Source organism: Pangasianodon hypophthalmus, chromosome 24, assembly GCF_027358585.1.
Source record: "Pangasianodon hypophthalmus isolate fPanHyp1 chromosome 24, fPanHyp1.pri, whole genome shotgun sequence".
In the NCBI taxonomy this organism is placed as follows: domain Eukaryota; kingdom Metazoa; phylum Chordata; class Actinopteri; order Siluriformes; family Pangasiidae; genus Pangasianodon; species Pangasianodon hypophthalmus.
The window spans coordinates 12,498,714-12,521,771 of NC_069733.1; the positions used below are offsets into that span (position 1 = coordinate 12,498,714).

The following is a 23,058-nucleotide window of genomic DNA, read 5'->3' on the forward strand; positions in this document are numbered from 1 at the left end:
TTGTTTAGTACACAGCGGAGTTCGGCTCTGTCATTGTCTCATCTTTGTGTTTAATCTGTTACTGTCACAATAAGAAGCCTGGAAAATGGCAGCAGATTGTTTCCTGGAAAAGAGAGGATGCTGGACCGCAGGACAATAGAACACTTATGCAACGAAGAGTCTGAATTTAGCACTGTTTTGGCCTGGGATGTTTTGGTTCTTATACTACAGGGCGAGGGCTGTTTTTTTTTTCTCTCAAAGCCACTATAAACATGTGCTTTAAATTTAGATGTACTAAAAGCAGAGATGTGGGCAAAGTAACTGGCAGCGTGGTAAACACAGCTGTTTGGCATCTCACATTCCAAAAGAACAGAAGCTCAAAGCAATTTAATGAAACAAAACAAGTGGTGGAAATCAAAGAACCAGACCTCATATCGCACAAATTTGTGCAATGCATGATAAATATCTATTTGCATCTACTTGCTGTAAAACATTCTTGTCCAGTGATGTGGAGATCAGATCAAGGAGCATGTAATTGTAAAGTCCGTGGTTTGCTTATCTTTTCCTATATGAACTAAGACAATTTCTTCACTACTTGTACACAGTTGCTTAAAAATAGTGTATTGTATATGGCAAAGAAAACAAGTTGGGCCTAAACAAGAGAACTATCAGCAGTAACACCCAAGGTTCTCATCCCACCCAAGGTTTGTCTTTTACAGTGTATGTCTGTTTTCAGTGCTATCACTTAAATGGGAGTCGAGAGAGTAAGGAGGAAGAGAAAGGGAATAGAATAGATAAGACAGAAAAAAAAGACATAAAACATTTAACCAGTTAACATCCTACTCTCAGAAGATCTTTCCACACCTTCACTCCTCACTCATTGTATTGATGTGTAACAATGGTTCAACATCCGTGAATGCATGTGATGTTAACTCACACATCATGCACATCAACACAGGACACAAAGTGTCTTAAAGCACCAGGATGCCTGTGATATTGTCACAAAGACAAATTATGAATTTAATCTGCTGTTTTTGGGGCTCTATCTTTTTGAGGCGGTTGTGTGATGATTTAGACAAGCAGTTTGAATTAAACTAGCCTAGCAGCTAAAAGCTGCGCTTAATTGTTAACTACATAAGCTTTATAGCATTGGTACAAAACTACAGAAGCAAACTTCAGATACCATAGTCTTATCTGATCTACTACATTTGGTGTAAGAGGCAAACTGAAGTGATTACATCCTTTAATTGTTAATGGATGTTCTTAACATTCTGCTGCATATAGCTGTAGACAAGTTGGAATTTATTCGGTTTGCTAACTGTAGTCAGTTGTGCGTTATGCTGCTAAGCAAAGCCCCAAAAATGTAGGCTATGTTGATTTGTATGAAGGAAAGTTGAGCAGAATTTATCATTCACATGGTGAAAGTGTAGAGATTTAATAAATCACCCCTAAGAGGGAATGCTGCCTAACAATACTCAAGGGTTTAAATCACACATTATACTGAAGGATAAAGTGACATGGATACATATATATACTGAAAGTATATTGATGAAAAGCTAAAATGTATTTCCAATTAGTAAATGATGTTGCAACATTGTTGAGATGTAAACTGCATATGTTTTGCCGATGTACACTATATGGCCAAAAGTATGTGGACATCTCACCATCACAGCCATATGTGGGTCTTCCCAAAACTGCTGCCACAAAGTTGGAAGCACACAATTGTATAGGATGGCTTTATATGCTGTAGCATTACAATTTTCCTTCACTGGAACTAACTGGCCCCAACACGTTCCAGCATGACAGTGTCCCTGTGCATAAAGTGAGGTCCACGAAAACAGAGTTTGCCAAGGTTGGAGTGGAAGAACTTGAGTGTCCTGCACAAAGCCCTGAACTCAACTCCACTGGGATGAACTGGAACACCGGCTGAGAACCAGGCCTCCTCACCCAACATCAGCGCCTGACCTCACTAATGCTCTAATGGCTGAATGAGCACAAATCCCCACAGCCACGCTCCAAATTGTAGTGGAAAGCCTTCCCATATTAATGGATTCATATTAATGCCTATGGTATTGGAAAGGGATGTTGAACAGCACATCTGGCTGTGATGGTCATGTGTCCACATACTTTTGGCCATATAGTGTATGTGTGCTATATAGGTAGTTCTTTCTGGCTGAAAAAATTTGAGAACCAGGAGTGCTCAGCTCTAAATTTGTGCTCAAATTTATATGCGAAAATATATACATTTTGAATTTATATAAAAAGTGGTTCAGGAAAGTTGCTCTATACAGTTTGTACATTCATTAACATTAACGTCACACAATGAAACTTGTCACTCACGCAGGCTACAACATGTGAATATATTGACTAAAAAAAGTCACGGATTGACTTCAACTGATGATGGTGTTTTCCAAGTAAAACAGACAACAATGAAATTTTGTCAAAAGTGCCTCTTTGAAATGTACATGAGTCAGCATGAGCATGTTGCAGTGGTACGTATGATATGCAATAGTCATAACTGTCAGTGTAATAACTCGCACACAAAGCAGAGTTAATATTTCTTATACTCAGTCTTCAGGCTAGCACTTATGTTTGGATTAAAAAAAGCCTATAGTTTAAAATGTTTAATGAAATATGAGTATGAACTGTTTGCTAACATGCATTTGGTGTTCTAGGTTTATTTGACAATCTATGTGCTGAATATGCCTAATTTCATGTGTTGATTTTCTGTGTCATTTCAATTAACACATAATCATATTTGTTACAGTACAAAGAAAATATATGATGTATGACTTACCCACCAATAATGACCACAGCTGTTTATGCAAGCCCAGATGTCTGTGATTCGTCTACGTGAGCATGACCTCCTGGTTACCTATAATTAAATTTAATTTCTAACAAGCTAATCTAAAGATTAGCAAGAATAATAATTGTGTTGTCCCCTACAGTCAAAATCAAAATCATTCCAGAGCCTAAGGTAACCAAATTAAAGTCACTGTACTGTAATAATGTACTGTAATAATGGCCCAATGCCCTGTAATAACACCCAGAATATGAGCAGGCATTAAGTCATCAGATTAACTTTGCATGCACACAAACAGGCAAGTACAGAAAAAGGTACAAAGTACAGCAGAATCTATTCAGGGAATAAGTCGGAGCAGATAGAGATTTATTGAGGTACCAAATACAGATATTTGTCCTTGGGGATTTCAATCCATACAAATGCAAGACACAATATGTGAAGGAAGTTATGCTTCAGTTAGTTCTGGTGCTACCAGTTTTCATCAGACATCACATAAGTTGAATAGAATCGACCTGTGTGTGCAATTGAAGTGTCACATGATCACAATATAAATAGACCTGTTCCTGAAAGTTCTTACATTTTGTTAGAGAACAAGCCTAAACAAACTTCACAAAGACCGGGACACAGATCTGGAAAAGTATGGTTTGGTTATTAAAAAACTGCCAAACCTTCAAATGTTAGACATATTACATAAATTAAATGGTAAAATCCCCATTACATTTGATTCAATTCCAGGGTGTAAAACAAATATAGAAAACATCAAGGGGGTGAATACTTATGCAAGGCACTGTATCTGAGACTTGCGGCATTTGATAAACTCACTAATTAATCCTTAGCACCTAAAGCATTATCTAAAGTTAGTATAACTACATCTTACACTATATTTTGGAAAAATGCAATTAGATAAACAATGAGTTACAATTTTAAGCATATGATCATGATCATATAAAGTTTTTGGCAAAAAACAAAGAAATGTGTGTTTCTGTCTTGTAAAATAGAAAAGAGCACCAATATTTTGATTTAAGTTAATACAACTTTTTCACAATAGGGGTTAAATTTTCCATAGGGGTAATCAGAGAGCATTATGATGTCAGAATTTAAGCGATTAGTTGGCTCGAGTCTTATTGTCTTGGGCAATGTATAGCTTTCATATCCTTGCCAGTGGTGATTCAATATGATCTAGCTAGGCAGGTATATTCATTCATCATTCATTAAGTCAGACAGGCAGAAGGGATTAAAATGTGAGACGTGGCTGTTCTCTCCAGCAGCCTCATTAAAAACACACAAGTTTGCATACACACATGGTTTGATGGTAACAGGATGTGAATCTTTCTTTCCTCTCATCTGCCTCAAAAACACAGTTCTTAAAATGTATGTTCTTGTTTTTAAATAAAGGTGAAACAACACCAAAATTTTCCAACTTTATGTGCCTAAAAAATAAACAAAAAACAGAAAAAAAGAAATCATATTTCTATTGTATACATTATGTTTAGGACATTCTGACTTGAGAACAAGGTTGAATAAAAGTGTATGTGTTTTATTTAAATGACCTGAATTCAAAAAGGTGAATTTCTTTTATACTGCAATTTACACATAAAGGGTTTATTGCTAATAACTGCGATTAAGATGATATAGTGTACATATGAGGTATTTTAAAATAAATTTTGGAACTGCATTATGGGGTGGCATGATTGCACAGCAACATGATGCCACATCACAGCTCCAGGGTCCCCGTTTAGATCCTTAGCTCAGGTTACTCTCTGTGTAGAGTTTCACATGTTGTTTCCATGTCTGTGTTGGTTTCCACCGGTTTCTCTGGTTTCCTCCCACCTCCTACAAACATGCCAGCAGCTGGACTGCCTATGATAAATTCCACCTACGTAGGTGTGATTATTTGTGTGTTTGCAGAGTGTATTCCCACCTTACGTCTAGTGTTCCCGGGATTGGCTCTGGATCCACCATGACCCTGACCAGGATACAGCACTTACTGAGGATCACTAAATGAACTGTAGTCCTGGAAAAGTCCTGGCAAACTAGTGAAAAACATGAGTTTGGAAACAATTTTTCAGATTGGAAGATAGAAAAAAAAATAGACGGGGTCTCATAACCTCATGTGTCATTTGTGTAAGACTCTGATAGTGTGCGGAGGCTTTATGATGAACTCAGGCGAGTCAGAAGCTTCAGGCTAGTTTGAGACAGCACTGGCCTCATCCCCCCACCCTCTCCTCCTCTGTACCCCATTAGTCACAGAGCTGAGAGCGTAAGCCAGTCCCTGCACCTGTTCTGTCCCACACCCTCATGCACACACCCTCACACACTCCAGGGAATAATTATTGCCTTGGGAAAAAGCCTGTAGCTCTGCAGCTTGGCTGGTCTTTTTTATTTGACACCTCCCCCCCCATCCTTGTGTGGACCTTCCACTGACAATTACTGCAGCGAATTAATGCGGTGCTACACAGAAATCTAACCACTTACCTTAACCTCAGTAACCTTGTTTTTGAAATTAAAAAAAAAAAAAACAACCAAAAATAAAGTTTTCCTTATGAGGACCAGCCAAACTGTCAGCCAAAATGTCCAATCTTAATGAGGACATTAGTTGCCCACCGGGATATAAAAACACACACACACACACACACACACACACCCATTCTAATTTAATAAACAGATGTGTTCTTTGTTTCTTTGTCTTGCTTTCCTCCTTTGACCATGTCACAGCAATCACATACACAGAACCACACACAGACAAAAAATCCACTAAAAATCAAAAGTGAAAAAAATCCACTAAGGTGTGTGATTCTGAAAGCGGCCTTTGTACACAGAGCTGTAATATGTATTTCAAAGAGGCGCCTGCTACCTTGATCTGCTTGACTGCACACATTATTTAAAGTCACACGGTTAATGGCACCGAAATCGACACCGTTTAAGATTTGCCTATTACACTGTCACATGTGCCTCTCACTCAACCAAAGATTGATTTGAATTCTAGAAATCGAAGATTCAAAGTTCAGTTTGAGTGTTAAACCTCATTAGAAGAAAGTGAAGATGGTAAGATTTATGACTTCGCTTAATAGGCTATTAGATATGAGAGTACAAGAAGACCTGGAGTGTAAGCCGCTGGCCAGGCAAATAATAATGGAAAACAAAATTAAAAATCAGGAGTGTCATTACTGTCAAATAACATCTCATTCAGTAAACTACAGCGTAGAGTATGTAAGACTGATAATCAGTAAAGTCAGTATGTAGTGTACTGTAGTCAAACATTTCAGCACATCCCCAGGAAATCGGACACCAGTCTATGGAAAAGAGGCATGCACACACATTCACACCCAGGAATGTCGTGTAGCCAATTCACCAACCAGCATGTTTTTGGGTGGGAGGAAACCAGAGAATGTGGAGGAAACCCAGACAGACATGGGTAGAACATGCAAACAGAGCTTAGAGCTTAGAAATAATAATTACAGCTAAATTAAAAATGTTAATATATTAAATTGACCCTAAAAACCATGACTAAGTAAATCTGCATTTCTGACAGACTGAGTAAACATAAACATGATACCACACAATTTACTGATGGGATGCAATTTGTTCATTGCTACAGTGCATTATATACTATACTATAGTGCATTACACAAACTAATTTATGTTGTAGAACTGCTAGACTCTGTGACATTTTTGTACGCACTAATTCATTCTAGAAACAAAATTAAATAAAAAGTCAGCTCATTCACCCGAACTAGTATGGTGGACAGGCTAACTAAACTAACTATACACTGTTAAAAATCATGATGTGTCATTCATTATTAATATAAAAAATTGTAATCATTGCTAAATGACTGTGGTACAAGCGGAATCAAACACTTCAGTCCATCCTATCATAGTTACAGCTAGAACTACTCTCAGAGTCATGCTGTTATAGAAAATTAATCCGCATCTTCTGATTTGATAATTCAACAGTGCTGGGGTATAAAGTCTAAATTTTTAATCCTAGCTAAAAATGAATATAAGCTATATTCTACTCCTAAGCTGAATACCTTACTATAGAAGAGGTGGTCTTGGAGAAACCTGTGCACAATAGAAAAGCAGAGGAAGTGCATATATGCAAATTTCAAATGTATTATCCTGCTGAACAATTTAACAACTGACAAGAAATTTAATCTCTCGTAACTGAATCAATTCTTAGTCTGCCAAGAGCTAGCATACACCATGAATTAAACATGACTCGAGCTCTTTTACCAAAGAGAAATGAAAAGAATAAAAAATATTCCTTAGATCCTTCAGGCTAAACATAGATTTCTTTTGTCGAGAACAAAACTCACACAGCTTAATTTACTCCACCAATGTCTCAAATGCTCTATTGTAAATGAACCAAGCAGACTAATGATTTTCCTTTGGTATTAGAAGCTCGACTTGCACAGTTTTTTTCCCCCAACACAAAAATAAGAGCCTGATCAATAGATAATTCTAGATGGTGCATTTTCACAGTTTACATCTTCAGAAAAAAACACTTATGCTACATCAAACAAACAATGGGTTTTGTCTTCAGGCTTTTAGCAAAGTAGATGTTTTTTTAGCACTAGTCATATTTTAGGAACATAGATTGAATAACCAGTAAAGAAAAGTTTGAGTTTAAACTTTGTGAAGTGACTTTAAAATCGAACTAATGTACAAAAACACTTTTATGTGGCTGAATATCAAAGTGAAGTTATATAAAATTCATAAAGGGTGCCAATAATTCTAGAAGGCAATGTACATCACTAAAGCAAATGTTCACTCAACTTAAACTAAACAGTACGAAATGTAGAGACATCCTGCTGATCTTCCATGTCAAAAGCACAAGCTGAATGGAGAACTACATCTTTACTGTATTTATTATCTAACCTATCTGTCAACATGACCACTTAAAAAAATGCTTCCAGTGCACTGTTCTAGGTCACTAAAGACAAAAACCAGATTATTGTTGAAGCCTGGAACCAGATGAAATTCATCTTTAAGGGAAGTTGAGGCTGCAGTCGCCAATCCATAATGAGTAGTGCATATAAAACAGCTGAATCAGAGTTTCATCAAAGCAGCCGTTCGCTGCAAGAAAAGCACACAGGAAGGTCAGCCAGTCTTGGGTTTTCCAGTTTCAACAGCTTCCATGTGAACATTTTCCCACTTGAACGAAAGCAAACATTTTTCTCTGGAATTACAGAGCAGTGTGTGAATTTAGAAAGAACTATCCATGTTGTCTTGAGCTCAACCTGTTTATTTTGTGTAACCTGCAGTAATTTGGTATGTCCTACACTAGTGGTATCAAGTTATAATCAGATATCTGTGAAGTTAATTCTCAGAGACAGTAAAGTAAATCATGCTTATTGGAGGAGAAATTGACTTTACTGCATAATGACACAATCTTTACAAAATTTTTAAAAAATTGTCTGAATAAACACAGTCAAAGAAAATAAATGAAAGCAGCCCTCATGCAAAAGGGGTTGCAATTTACCCTCCATTCTGACCGTTCTATGCATTTTCTATGCATGCACAGGATGCACACGATTTCAGCAATAGCGACAAACAAAGTGACATGTGAGTTGAGATTTTCTCAATTCTATGCAGATTCAGTATGATGTGGTGACAAAATATCTGACTCAAATAATTCCTTGGACCAATCCTATGGTGCACATTGTTTCACTCACAAGGATATGTCCTGCGTTTCATTAAGAAGTTAGAATCTGGGGTTTTCTATTATCTGTGGTCATGACTGGTCTAGATTCAATTATTTTCTTGACATACAACTCAATCCTCATGTTTAAACTATAACCTTCAAGCAAAAAACATTTGTCATGTCCATCATGTCACACAGTAATGCCTTCTGTTTTTCCACCCACCTACATGAATGTTACATTACATAACCTTTCTAGAGAACATCATCTGTTATTAAAGCAAGTGCAGCTGGTGTTTGAAGCAGCAGAGGCTGATTTTTATCAGAGGTTTTGAGGCCAGAAGAGAAGGCTTAGAGCACTTTAGATCTATTATGCAACACATAACCAGCCGTCACCACCATACTGTAATCCTGAATTTAATCTAAACAAACTGAAGCATGTGTGTGTCCAGATAGCACACTCCTGAGGATTAGATCATATAATTCAGATCTTTCAGTTAGGAAAGACAGTTAGGCAGTTTGTCATACCTACAGATTTTTAAATGCCCCATGTGACAAATTAAAGTCCAGATGTTTGTCATGTCTCATCAGACACTATGTGTGCATATTATAGACAGACAGACAGGCAGACAGACAGCTAGATCGACCTATCCGTTCTCACACCCCACAACATTGTACAGGGTGTCCCAAAAGTCTCCGTACACAGGAAAAATGAACACTTTTTTAGCAAAATGTCTTCCAAAACTTTTCAGACTTAGTTTATATTATATAATTTTTTTTCAGATAGCCTTTAAGAATGCCTTTGATAAAAGAAGAACGTACTGAAATCATTCTCATGACTTGATCGGGAAGCTGTCGCAAGGTTGCGACGGACATTAACAGGAAACATGGTGAGCATATCACACACACATGTTGCCAACTTGCTAACAAATTCAACAAGACTGGAAGTGTTGCGGACCAACCGAGTAGTAGACATCCAGGAACATCTACTGATGAAGGCACAAATGACATGGTGCTGGCATTCATAGTCCCCTATGTATGGAGACTTTTGGGACACCCTGTATTTTAGTGTTACCAAAAAAAAAAGAAAACTGCATCACTTATTGACATTGATCTCTTAATAAAGTGATCACCATACGTTCATTCAGACACGCAAATCATCATAAAGTACCTTTCAACTCTGTTGTAAATTTCTCCAGGCTGATCGCTGATCAGGTGAACTGAAATGAAATGCATAATTTGTCTCTTGAATGGCTTCATAAAATACCACATTTCTAGCTATTACTAAAAAAATGGTTGCAGCAGAGACGTTCAACGCCGGCACAGTGGTTTGAAACAGTATGTGAAATATGTAATATGTTAAAGCTTACATATATGTTCTAATATGATCCAAATATATAAAGTTATCTGATATTTCTCATTAGGAGATTATTATCTAAAAAATATAATACCATTAAGCCTATTTATAGACATATTTACTAATTTTAAGCTTGCATTGTCTTATTCCATTGGCAGATAATTTTGCTTCTTTAAAAATGAATAAATAAACACTTGCCTATATTCAAGATATTTTTACTTGCTATCATTTTTTGCAGTGCATGCAGACACAGACCTGCTCCAGTCACTCTGTTCAGTATTGTATGTTATACGAAATTTTTCATGACCATGCACCACTGAGGCTAAATCATTCCAGTGCTACACAAATCCCTTATAGCAGGGTCCTGCTGAGGAAAATGCTTATTTCTAAGGAAAGGCATACTGGCATAAAAGTATTTTCTTTTTGTTGCCATGGCAATCCAGTCTGTTTCATTACATCAAATGAACAAGCATGATGGATAGTGACTGCTGACCTAGAAAAACCTGCACTGATTGGTGAGCACTCAAGGGGAAACGAAAATACAGCAACAGATGCTGGGAATCAACATGCATGCCACTGGAGAGTTAAAATGTATAGGGACTTCCTAATGTACTGCTACACAGTGTATAAATACTATCTCCATTGTGGTTTAATCAGTGGAGTTTACAGTGCAAAACCTGACAAAACTATCACAAGTCAAACTCAGTAATCCAGTTAAATATCGCAAATAAGAACATAGGGTAGTGTGGTGCCAAAGTGGATTATTTTCCAATAACAGCATGTCCTAAAGTGATTTACACTGATCAGCCATAACATTAAACATGGGCGCCCAAGGCTCACTGATTCACGTTGGGAGCAAAGGCTAGCCCGTCTGGTCCGATCCTACAGAGTAGCTATTTTAGCACAAATTGCTGAAAAAAGTTATTACTGGCTATGATAGAAAGGTGTCAGAACACACAGTGCATCGCAGCTTGCACAGCTGCAGACCGATCAGAGTGTCCATTCAAACCCCTGTCCACTGCTAAAAGCGCCTACAATGAGCCCTATGTGAGCATCAGAACTGGACCACGGAGCAATGGAAGAAGGTGGCCTAGTCTGATGAATCATGTTTTCTTTTACATCATGTGGACAGCCAGGTGCATGTGCGTCGCTTACCTGGGGAAGAGATGGCACCAGGATGCACTATGGGATGAAGGCATTCCGGCAGAGGCAGCGTGATGCTCTGGGTAATGTTTTGTGGGGAAACCTTGGGTCCTGGCATTCATGTGGATGTTACCTTGACACGTACCACCTACCTAAACGTTGTTGCAAACCAAGTACACCCCTTCATGGCAACAGTATTCCCTAATGGCATTGCCCGCATTCAGCAGAATAATGTACCCTGCCACACTGCAAAAACTGTTCAGGAATGGTTTGAGGAACATGACAAGGAGTTTAAGGTGTTGACTTGGCCTCCAAATTCCCCAGATCTCAGTCCGATCGAGCATCTGTGGGATGTGCTGGACTAACAAGTCCAATCCATGGAGGCCCCACGTCATAACTTAAAGGATCTGCTGCTAACATCTTGGTGCCAGATACCACAGCACACCTTCAGAGGTCTTGTGCAGTCCATGCCTCAACGGGTCACAGCTGTTTTAGTGGCACAAGGGGGACCTACATAATATTAGGCAGGTGGATTTTTGATCAGTGTATTCCTCTTATATCACAGCAATTCACCAGTGTTTACATTTTTTAATTTATTAATGAATGCCTTTTCTTGCTTTTTAACCATTTGTAGTTACATTTAATGTTGTGGAACATCTGTAAGACAACTTTAACAGTCAGATAACAGTCATTTCTTTACAGCCTCTCTTTTTTCTCACTCTCTTGAAGTTAATAAGGCAAAAAATGCAGCTTGCTGTGTTACAGAGAAACCGGAAAGCACAAAGTCCTCTGTCCTGAAGACTCTCCCATGGTGGAGAACTGTTACAGAGCGCTGATGCTGGAGACTCCTTCCATAAATATAAAATAAATGTCTCCTACAAGTAAATTCCACAATATCAATAAATATACATTTCCCCTTTTTTTTTTGTCTTTTTTGCTGTTTTTCCATTTTGAAATAAGAGCACGTTTTTAATCCATTTTTATTAGCCTTAGATTATGTGGAGCATCTGCCATACAAGTCCCTGTTAGTTAGCCGTTACTATAGCAATGATAACATATTAGAAGAAGAGCATTAATTTAAATCTATAATTTGAATTACAGCTGGCACTATTGTCGGAGTTGCTGTTATAGAAAATATACTTACCCCTTCTGACCAATCAGATTAGAGAATTCAACAACGCTGTATTATAATGAAAAATAAAACTCTATTAATACTATTGCTAAGTCTGTATTATTAATAAGAATCCCTTGTTTTTTAAGGATTAAAGAATGCTGGATATATTTCATCAGGATCCAGATTGTCATGCAGATGACAGAAGGCCAGTGGGCTTGATGATTAGGTCTGTCTTAAGCTGGTGGCTAAAGCAGATGAGAAATCCTTCCCTCCCCAGCCAACAGGCACTCATTAAAATTCCACCATTCCACCCTCCCAGCATGCTCGGCTAGTCAGTTGCTATTGGATACCAGTCATGACTAATAACCTCAGGCAGCTGGTCAATCAACAATCAAATCATGATACACTAATGCCAGACAAATTGTCTATCATGGCTGATTAACGTGTTGCAGCTCCTGTGGTTTGATGCATTTTTTTTTAACAGGAAGACGAAATCATTCAAGGAAGAAAAGGGAACTGTCAATGACAATAACAGGCTTGGATGATGAAATATTTAATTTAGACTGGAAATCAAGTCATTTAACTGCAGCAGGTGGTCCTGTGTTGGCTGATAGCTGTATGCCGAAACATCTGGAATTGCATAAGACTTCTGCTACAACAGACTGTTGTGTTTTTTGGATGTGGTTCTGTTGTACATAATATCATAATTTTAAGCATTTTACACATCACTAGATCAATCATTTGGAATATGTGATACTACACTGTATAAAGTGGAGAATTCTTTTAAAAATGAAGCATCATACACATTGCCTTAACAGATAAAAGATTGGTGCCTGCAATGAACAAGCACCTTGCTAAAGAAAATCAATTTGGCTTTTGGTGTTATTAATATAATCCTTTAAGCTCCTCTCACTGGCCTTCAGCCCTCTGCACTAATCTTGTGCATTGACTTCCTCTGGTGTGCAGTCCTGCAGAGAAAGCTATTGTTCAACATGCATATGTTAACATAATCTCAGGCACAGATCCACCTCTGTCTTAACACATCTCTGTACCTGTGAGGTTATATTAGGTTGAGGAAAAAGCGGCTGTTGACTCTCCAGTTGGAGAGTGGGATAGTGAGAGTAGGACCCCCTACTGTGAACATCTTCTGAATAGGAGATAAAACTGCACTCCAATTCCACTAGTACTTTTTAATTAGCGCCTATCTTCTTGTCTGGTGACGGTTTCCATTTTGGTTTGAGCATGAACCCAAAAGGAAAGAACCTTTCCATGACAAGCAGTGTTAAATACCAGACTTTGAGGCTTTTCAATCTAATTTATTGCCCAAGTGTGTGTGAAAGTTTTAAAAAAAGGAAAATCCAGAACAAGCTGTCGAGAAGGGTCTACACTAGGGCCTGACTGCACATCTGGTTTCTGCCATCATCAGAACAAATGCCAAACTGCAGACAGGTCACAATGCTCAATGTCAAACAGTCTCTAAGGTGAGTGACATTTTAGACCATAATACCTGCTGAAGTATTTACCTGATAAATGAATAAGTGAGCTGTGCATGGGCCCTTGTGTTTCAGCAACTGAATAAGTCATTTGCCACTTGGCAACATTTGTAGAATGTTTCTCTCAGACCCTGGACCAACTTTGTCTCCATCTAATGTGCTTAACTTGCCAATTGTTACCTTTGCTGGTGACAATTAAGTTGCTGGGATGCCAACCACTGACATTTGCATTAGTCAGATGCTGACTGAGGTAGCTCAGCATCTCTCTTGTACAGTAGTCTCACATCACTAAATGATTTTCCAAAGCACTATACAATGGCAATTAATACAGTTTCACAGTAAAGAGATCACTTCTTGGTCTAGACATCTGAATCATTGGACATTTTCATTTATAAGACAGCTAAAATATAAAAAAAGAAACAACTAAAGTTGTATAGCAAGTCAAATAATGGGGCTAAACAAGAATAAAGGTATAGAAATATTATCATAAGGCTTCAAATATAACTGACTGACTAGTTTTTGAGCTCAAACTCTAAATATTGCCTGGTGCATTAATTCACTTACTGAGTTGTGGTCACACAGTGGCTTGTCAATCAGTGTCCCAAAGATGGTAGGCTGCAAAGAAAAAAAAAGGAATTAAAGTTAATTTACTGAAGTAAAATTATAATCAGCTGCTAATGAGATCTTCATGTACAGTAATGTCAACCGAAAGCTGAATTGATTAACTGATCATTATGAACAGTAAATGACAAAATAATATCACATGTCTGTAACCGCTGGAGTCAAAAAGATAACACAGGAAAGAAAAGGAATACTAGGAATGGATAATTAGTCTAGTTCAGTTGTGCTAACATTTTATTTAGGATGGCTAGATACGGTCTCCAAAAAGCCTGCTTACACTAGGCATCACTTTCACCTTCTATATCTGGACTAAGACTATGTTGTTTTCTATTTATGTGTGTGTATGTAAGACTACACACTGACAGAATATATGATAACAAAACTGTATTAAAGCAGTCTTTTGTCATTAAGCTAAATTGAGGTAAATGAATTTTAACTGCTTTAAATACATTTTAAAAATGTGACACACTGGCAAAACAGAACAGGCAGTATGCCATATTTAAAAAAAAATAATAATTCACATCTTGATGTCAATAGTACCCTTTACATTAGTGAAGATGACAGTGAAATCTCTCCCAGTGTGCTACTCATCAAGATTTAGCTCCACATTTTAATATTCAGTGTTGATAACCATACAAGCACACACCTAAATATGTCTACATTTGTCTTTTGCCACTCTGGATAAGAAGCATCTGCCCAATGATTAAATGTTAGGACTGTAAAAGAAGGAGAGATAATGTTCATCAATAATTACTTTAACAACCCTTCTCAAACACACCACACTAAGGACTGCATATCACCGGAGACCTTAAAACCATGACAGTTAATGGCCAAGCTACGAGAAAAATGATGATAATAAAACAGTTGAATTCATTACACGTGTGAGCAGATGTCTTCACAGAAATTAATGGCCATCATCTCCTTTTAATGTCGATGCAGAAGAGCAGGGCTCATTTAGCTAATTAAAGTCCAGGCCTTAAATAAAGGAAAAGCCAACACAGCACAAGCACAAAGTGCCTGAACCTGCAAATCCAACAGCATGTGGTCTAAAACAATTAATGAAAGAGCAGTCATATCATCTGCTCCTATATTATGGACTCTGTTACCTTCACAAAAGATAGGCAGCAGTAGAAATACAGGCAGGTATCACCAGAGCGGTAACAATACAGCGTATCATTCGATATCAAGGCTCTCAATTTGATACATCTGCATAACAAACAATACATTCAAGGTGAGGTGTAATGAACATTTAAACTTAATCAAGCCCACAGTCCTTAATTCAGAAAAAAAAACAGCTTCCTGTGTATCTTGACTCAGGAGAGGCTACTGGGATTCAACAATACACTCACCGTCCACTTTAATAGGAATACCTTTTACACCTGCTCATTTATGCAGCTGTCCAGCCAATCATGTGTAAGGAGATCATCCCAGGAGATCAGCACTTTCTGAAATACTCACACCAGCCCATGTGGCAAACCAACCATGCCATGGTTAAAGTCACAGAGATCACACTTTTTCCCCATTCTGATGTTTGATGTGAACTGGTTATATAAATACATAAACAAGCAGGTGTGAAGGTGTTCCTATTAAAGTGGCCAATGAGTGTATATGTGCTTCTGCTAAGCACAGTGTTTTTCATAAGCCAATACTCTAGCAAACTGGCACTAATAACACATATACATGCATACACACATACTCTCTGCTCAACAGCTGAATGGGAAATAAAGTGGCCTGTGCTTCAGCCATGGCAAAACAAACAGTTTTTGAGACAGACATTGCCAAGGTTGTGGTATTTATGCCGCAATGGAATAGTTTTGAAGCGACATATCAGAAATGTGTGTGCACTACGGTGAACTTGTTTCCAATGCAAAGAAGACTCCCTTTTCCAGTGCCATACTGTTTGGGATGCTTTCAGTTCTTTTTGTGTGGTTTTTTTTTTGTGATATAGTTGAAGTGGATATTTTGCTGAGACCTGGCAACCTTGCACACCAGTGGCCAGATAGCTACTGTTTAATTAGCTATGTTTCATTCTGTTCCATTCTAATGCACAGCTTTTGTTTCTTTATACACTGCTTGAGTCTGAATGGATCACACACTAAGTTTCAATTATTGTATTTTAATAATATTAAATGTTTTAAAGCACATATTCAGGCAATGCTTATTCTTGCTATATTGAAATTGTATCATATCAAAACACTATCACATTGTATCAAATTGGAATTTTGTGTATCATTACACCCCTAGGTATACTTGCATTCCAGGCAAGTAATTAAAGTTATTTCACAGATGCAGTGGATAAAACTGCAAAAATGTTGTAAAAAATGTGTGGTCGCTGGCTGTTTTCTTCCTTTCAAACTCTTTCACTTAAAGCTGAGACTAAATATAGGCACTTCAACCCATTCGTGCACTGTAAAAAAAAAACATCGTAAATCACTGTAAAATTTACAGTAAACAAATGTAAAACATATTTACTGTAAAGTACTGTAGTATCTTACATAGTATAAAATAACACATAATCCAGTACATTTGCTCATTTGGCTGAAATACATCTTGCTGAAAGACACAACCATGGCGGTGTTTGACGGTCCTGGGATTTAAACACATAACCTTCTGATCTGTAACTCAATACCTAAACCACTGAGCTACCAAAACTAGCTCAACTAGCTTGCGTTGATTCAATGCATTCTTTTAGTGCGGTTAATTCAGCGGTGGAGGCGGATGACTCAATGCCAGTTAGTTAAGCTTGTTGCTGTGGCTCGGTGGGTAAGGCGTTGAGTTATAGATCAAGACAACTAGCCATAAGCTGAGTTGTATCCTGCCTCAACTGTAACTTGGTACATTATTTTATACCATGTAAGATATTACAGCACCTTATCGTAAATATGTTTTACAGTTGTTTAGTGTAAATTTTGCAGTACTTTACTGGCAACACTTCTGCCAGTAAATTACCATAAAATTTACAGGCAAATTTTACAGTGTGGGTGCTACTGAAGGATACCTGACTGGAACTTTGCTGAACAGCTTAGCTGCTCTGTAATCTGTGCTGGTCAAATCTGGGCTGAGTGTCAAACATAGTATGGAATCAAGTCATGTATTCATGACATAGAGATAACACACAGACACACACAAACACAGACATTGTGTTTGATGCCAGAAAAGCCAGCAATGTCTATGGAAGGTTAGGCTTTAATGGAGAAGAGGAAATGCATGCTGGTGTAATAGGTGTGCTGGGTTTCTCTAATCACTCAGATGATTACCTTTATACTATTAAACAGACATTTGTTACTCAGTGACATAGCTTGACACCTGAGTACACATAAAGCACACCCCTTTATGCATTATAAATGCTGTGTAACACTGTACTGACAGCATGGTGGAGTAATGATTCTCCTTTCGGTTTCTCAACTTCCCATCTTTCTTCAACTCTCCATCTAATACACTGTTTTTTCTGTCAGGCAGGTCTGGATCACCACCTGCTGAGCTTGTCTCTTACAGGCTGAAAACTTGTGCTGGTCTGGAATTTCTGCTGTGCTCTACCAAGGAAACAATCTGTTTCTTACCTTAAAAACCTCCTTCCCACTGTGCAAACCAGTGACACCAATCTAAACAATGGGGTGAAACCAGTGACACCAATCTAAACCAATGGGGTGTGCATTAATTATCAGTGCTGGAAGAAACAGTCATTTGCATATTGACCATTACCCTACTTTGTCCTAGCAAGCTCCACACCAAACTATTTTACAAAACCGGAGAAATATTAACTTATCTGATGAGTTGCAAACACTGCATAGGTCTGTGTTTAATGTCTGGCCATGATATTTTGATCAAATAGATGTATTTCAGACCAAATCTTCCTGGGCCACCCACCTGGACTGTACCTGCGACAGCTTCTCTGATTATCCCCCCTGTGGCAGTGTCTCTGATCACATTTGTGACTTTTATTCACTTTACTCATATCTGTGAGATTTTATTCATTTCATTCAACATAACTTTTCTATCTCACTTTTGCTGCTTCATGTAGCCAGACACAGGTCACTAAAGCTAATCTTAGCTCTGCTGTTAGTGACAGACAATAAGCAGAAGCAAGTCTCAGACAGATATAATCAAGTCAGCCGTCCTGGTTCTAATCATCTAGAGTAGAGTGTTGGCAGACGCTTGAGTGAAGGTGCAGCGCTGCATGCTCTTGTGTAATGACGGCCATTAAAATCCTCAGCCCTTTGTGACATGAAAAGCGGAAAATCAATACGTTTGTGTGGGTTTGATTTATGAATGTATTGTGTACTGGGATTTCGAACCCAATCAGACTTATTAACATGAGCATATGTGGTTGTTACACATATATACTTTATGTCTATAGATTAATCCATCATCAATTCGCTTTGGCTTTCATGTATAAAACAAATTAGCTTTCTTTAAATTTCTTTTTTCTCACATTGCCATATTAAATTAATTACTCAAGCCAGTTGCTGAAGGTTCCTAACAGGCACCTCTTAATTGATTACTAACATTATGATTCACGTTATTGACCCATATTTCTCAGGTCTCTAAAGTCCTGTCAATCTATCAATTAGATCCTAGAGGTAGAGAGCATTTGATTTTATCAGTTCATTCTCTATGGACACAATGTAAGTGCTTTTCCAATAAACTTAAGGCACTGATTTTTTTTTAGTTTGTTCTGAGACTAATGAATTATTGTTATGTAATAAACAGATACCCTTAACAAATTATCAAATACACCAAGGGAAGGTTGTCTTTAATGGTACTGTATATTGTACAGAGAAGTCTTTGTTGTGTGCCACCATATTAAACTACAACTATCACTATTACAGGGTAAAGGATAGAAGGAATAATTAAATTGGCAATGCCAGCTGCAGTTTTAGACAATACAATCATGATATTGTCTGGGTGTAACCTGAACTGACTTTGACCCTTGGAAATCCAGTGAAATCATTTGTGACATTAAACCAGCTACCTTGTAGTATTTGTCTCAGATTGATTATATCTAGAAGATTAAAGAACTGGGTTTTACAGCTTGTTCTCCAACAGGGTTTAAATAGTTAACTACATGTAAAATTTATAAGGTTTAGAGTTTTAAAAAATATATAATATAATTAATTTGTGGTCTGCAATTACATGATGACAAAGAGTGACCTTATTTGTCATAATGTGACTAAAATTAAACTGGTTACTATATATGGTTTATTAAATTTACAATCCACACTGAATATTATCATTTGGTCAATATAAAGGGTCACAAGATATAATAAGCACGGCTGTTGATTAGCTCAACAGGGATTTGCTCATATTTCATATTAACAGGTTTTGTGATTTTAACTCTGAACATATTCTTAGTGTGTTCAGTAGTCATTTTGAACTAATACTAAGGCAGTGTGGTGGTTTAGGACAGCCATCAAAACCCTGTGCTTGTTGTGTTTTTTAGTAATTCAAGGCAGATAAATCACAGCGTTAGACACTTGCCTACTCGTCAACATTAACAGGCAATGCAAATTCAGTAGATCTGTCTGCTTGGTCAAGATCCAGGACCTTCTCTTAAAGACTCCCTGTATGTGATGAGCCATTTCTAGCTAGCATCTCAAAGGCATTTCTCTGACTCACTCAAGAATCCACTTTCTGTCCCTTGTTAAATGGGAATAGGAACAAAAGAATACAGTCTTAAGAGCAGGGGTGCACGGGAGGGGGAAGAAGCGGTGCCTACAGCCACTAAAAGCTCCACAACAACCAGTTCCTGAATGCTGCAGGATTACTACTGTGCAATTTTGTCAGCTTTTTCGATTTTTTCCCTGTCTTTTAAGGTTTTATATTTATTATGAGAAGTTCTCCTGCACGTCCTGCCTGGCTTTCAGTAGAGATGTCACTGGAACAATAGAGAGGTGAGCTCATGCAGTCTACCTTAAAAACCCCACTCCAAGCCTTCACAGCCTTCAGGAAACAATGAGCATGAAGTGAAATACAAGACCCAGTACAAACGATGATCCTTCAAAGCCTCTTGAGGGCTGGGGGTATTATTCATTACACCACATAAAATTAACTTTTATAATAATATATAACTTTTATATGAATGTTACATAATATTTACGACTAGATTACAACGGATACAATAAAAATCCACATATATTAGTCACTTTAGCAGGTCTTAAAAAGAAAGGGAAAGAAAAATAGCCCACATTTAATCAGATGTACATGACCAACCCCCCCAAAAAAGCATCAAGGGGTGGCTGTAACTGTGATTAAACTCGAAACTGAGTTATTTTCAGTGGCCAGTTCTCTAAAAGGCAAAAAAAAAAAAGCTATTCTGCCAGAATAAGAATCTGAATGTAGCAGGATGAAAGCCTGCATTCAAGCATTCTGAAACGTGCTCTCCCTCCCTCCTTCTCTCTCTCTCTCTCTCTCGCTCTCGTGTGTAAGGATCAAAGCCGAGCCTTCAGAGCTTGACTACTTGAGTGGCGCGCGTGTGTGTGTGTGTGTGTTAATAGGGACAGAGGCGAGGTATGCCCTCTGATCAAGAGCTTGTTTCTGCTGACTTATAGACTTCAGTTATGCTACAACCAAGCATGCGGGGGAATTTTTTCATCAAAATTCACTTGACTGCCTCATTTGCATAATTAACCAATTTGGCAGGCAATTATTGTAAATTGGGCACTTTATGCACCACTGATGAATCATATACAGTTGTAGTTGATTTTGAGGATTCAATGCATGTCAGTTAACAAGATAATAGATTATGAGTTTGATTATAAGCACATATGAGCACAAAACATGCTATAGGAGACAGTCATCTTTGAAACAGAAAATCACAGAGGCATTACGTACCCGCTGTTTGGCCACATGACTCAATCCGATATGGGGTTGACTTCTGCACTGTGGAGAACAAAAGAGACAGATTACTGTATATATTTTCCACAAAGTGGGAAGAGTAGGCAACAGATTCCTACATGGTGCACTAATAGACATGTGTAAACACATACTGTGTGTGGTGTCAGTACAGTTGTGAAATTACTCTCTCTGAGGTCATGGGTTCAATCCCAAAGGATATCATTGTGCTATTCAGCTTTGGGCAAGTCGCTTCATAGAAGCCTAACATATCTGAATGCAGTTACACAATATCAAATTGATACAAATGTACCATAAATGGTTATTTGAAGGGTTAGGAATGGACAGAGTGGGAGTAAGCTGGCATAAATTGTTTTATAAATCATATTTGCACTATACCTATCACCATATTTTGCAAAATGAGGGAAGAAAACATCCATATCCTTTGATGCTTGTTCGCATAAATGTCCTAATTACGTACATTTTCAATATCATACTGCAGTTATGAACTTGAGTGTTAATGCAGTGGATTACTGCTGGCATTTTTGTTGCGGTATCCCTGGACATATCATTTTAAACTAATAAAAGTGATCTATGTTAACTTATAAAATGGTTTAATATGTTTTAATGCCCAATAAACTACTAAGAATGGCCTAATAAAATCTCTACACCTTTACTTTCATAAAGAATGCAAGGGTCTATAAATATGCAAGAATGTGCAAATTTGAAACATGTCCTTATTTCTATTCCGGCCCCACAGTGGCCTCGCTACACCACGGTACTGTATATTACTCTAGAAAAATAATTAGCACAGATAGCATTTAGTCAGCTAATTAACTGCAAGTAAACTAGTTTTTACAGATAGACATTATCCACAGCATCAGTATCTAAATCTTGATTTTAATTGTCACATTCAGTTTTAAGAAACAGTTTTAAGATTTTAGTACTTAATCATTAATAACTAATTTTTGGCTATATATAAGACGAAGTGGCTATGTTTTGTTTCATAGTGGTGCTCCACATTACCACTTTGACTAGCGTTATAGACATTAAAAAGATGAGACATCTATTTTAAATTTGACATGGGGTGAACAAAAGCATACTTTTCATCCATTCATCTTTAAACACTGTTTTCGTTGTTGACTTTTTTTAAACAAGCCATGTTATCAGTTTGCAAATCATCACAGGGGGAGAAAATAAAATGAACAAGTAGAACCTAATGCCAATGCCTTCAACAGGGATGTCTCCACCACCACCACCACCAAGTCTATTACTTCTTGTTACTAATTTGCATATTTCCCTTATAATATGCTTCAAACAGGGAGCAAGCTATTGAAGAAAAACTATTTCAGACATATGAAATATGCTATGAATACCTTGAAATACCTTGCTGTGACCTTGATCCTGTTTGGATCAATTCCAAAATCTAATCAATTCATCTGCTGGTTACCACATAAATCCTACAAACATTCAGCTACTCATTCTTGAGATATTTTGCTAATGAGAATCTCGGACGGAAGCACAGACAAACAGACAGATGGACGACCCGAAAACGTAATAATCTTAGAAATCTATGACAATCTGGAAACTTACCCTTTTCTGACTCTCTAGCCCTGTAGCTAAGCTCTGGTCTGATGTTGGAAATGCAGAACTTCTTAACAGCTAAGAGTGCATCAAAACCAAACATTCAGTCACATTACATTGCTGTTGCCTCTCCAGGCTAGACTTCCAGCTAGTGAAATTTGAGTCATAACACTCTCTGGCAACCCACTCATTGCTCCCCACACACACACACACACACACACACACAAACACACACACATGTCAATGGTCCATTACCTAAGGAATGCTTTTACTTTCACAGGCTCAGGTCATAAGCCTTTTTAAAAGCTCACACATACGCACACACACATACACACACCATAACACGAAGGCTGCCTGTAAGACTAGAGGGTGACACATTCTCCATACACACATATCTGAGGCTGCACACTGTAACCAGGCAACCAGTGCCTTTTAGAAAGATAACTTGGTATGCAACACTACTTCAGCTTTGTATTAGTATGCCTGATTTTT

The 23,058-nt window shown here is 37.7% G+C and overlaps 1 protein-coding gene across 1 annotated transcript in view; it reads right to left on the minus strand.

Annotated features, from left to right (window-relative positions):
* Window positions 1–23,058, minus strand: part of rasgef1ba (RasGEF domain family, member 1Ba) — a 60,979-nt gene that overhangs the window by 27,488 nt on the left and 10,433 nt on the right. The window contains exons 2-3 of the mRNA XM_034299119.2: window positions 20,983–21,030; window positions 14,095–14,145 (exon numbers count right to left, since the gene is read on the minus strand). Coding sequence (XP_034155010.1) covers window positions 14,095–14,145; window positions 20,983–21,030 — 99 coding nt within the window. The remainder of the gene's footprint in view (window positions 1–14,094; window positions 14,146–20,982; window positions 21,031–23,058) is intronic.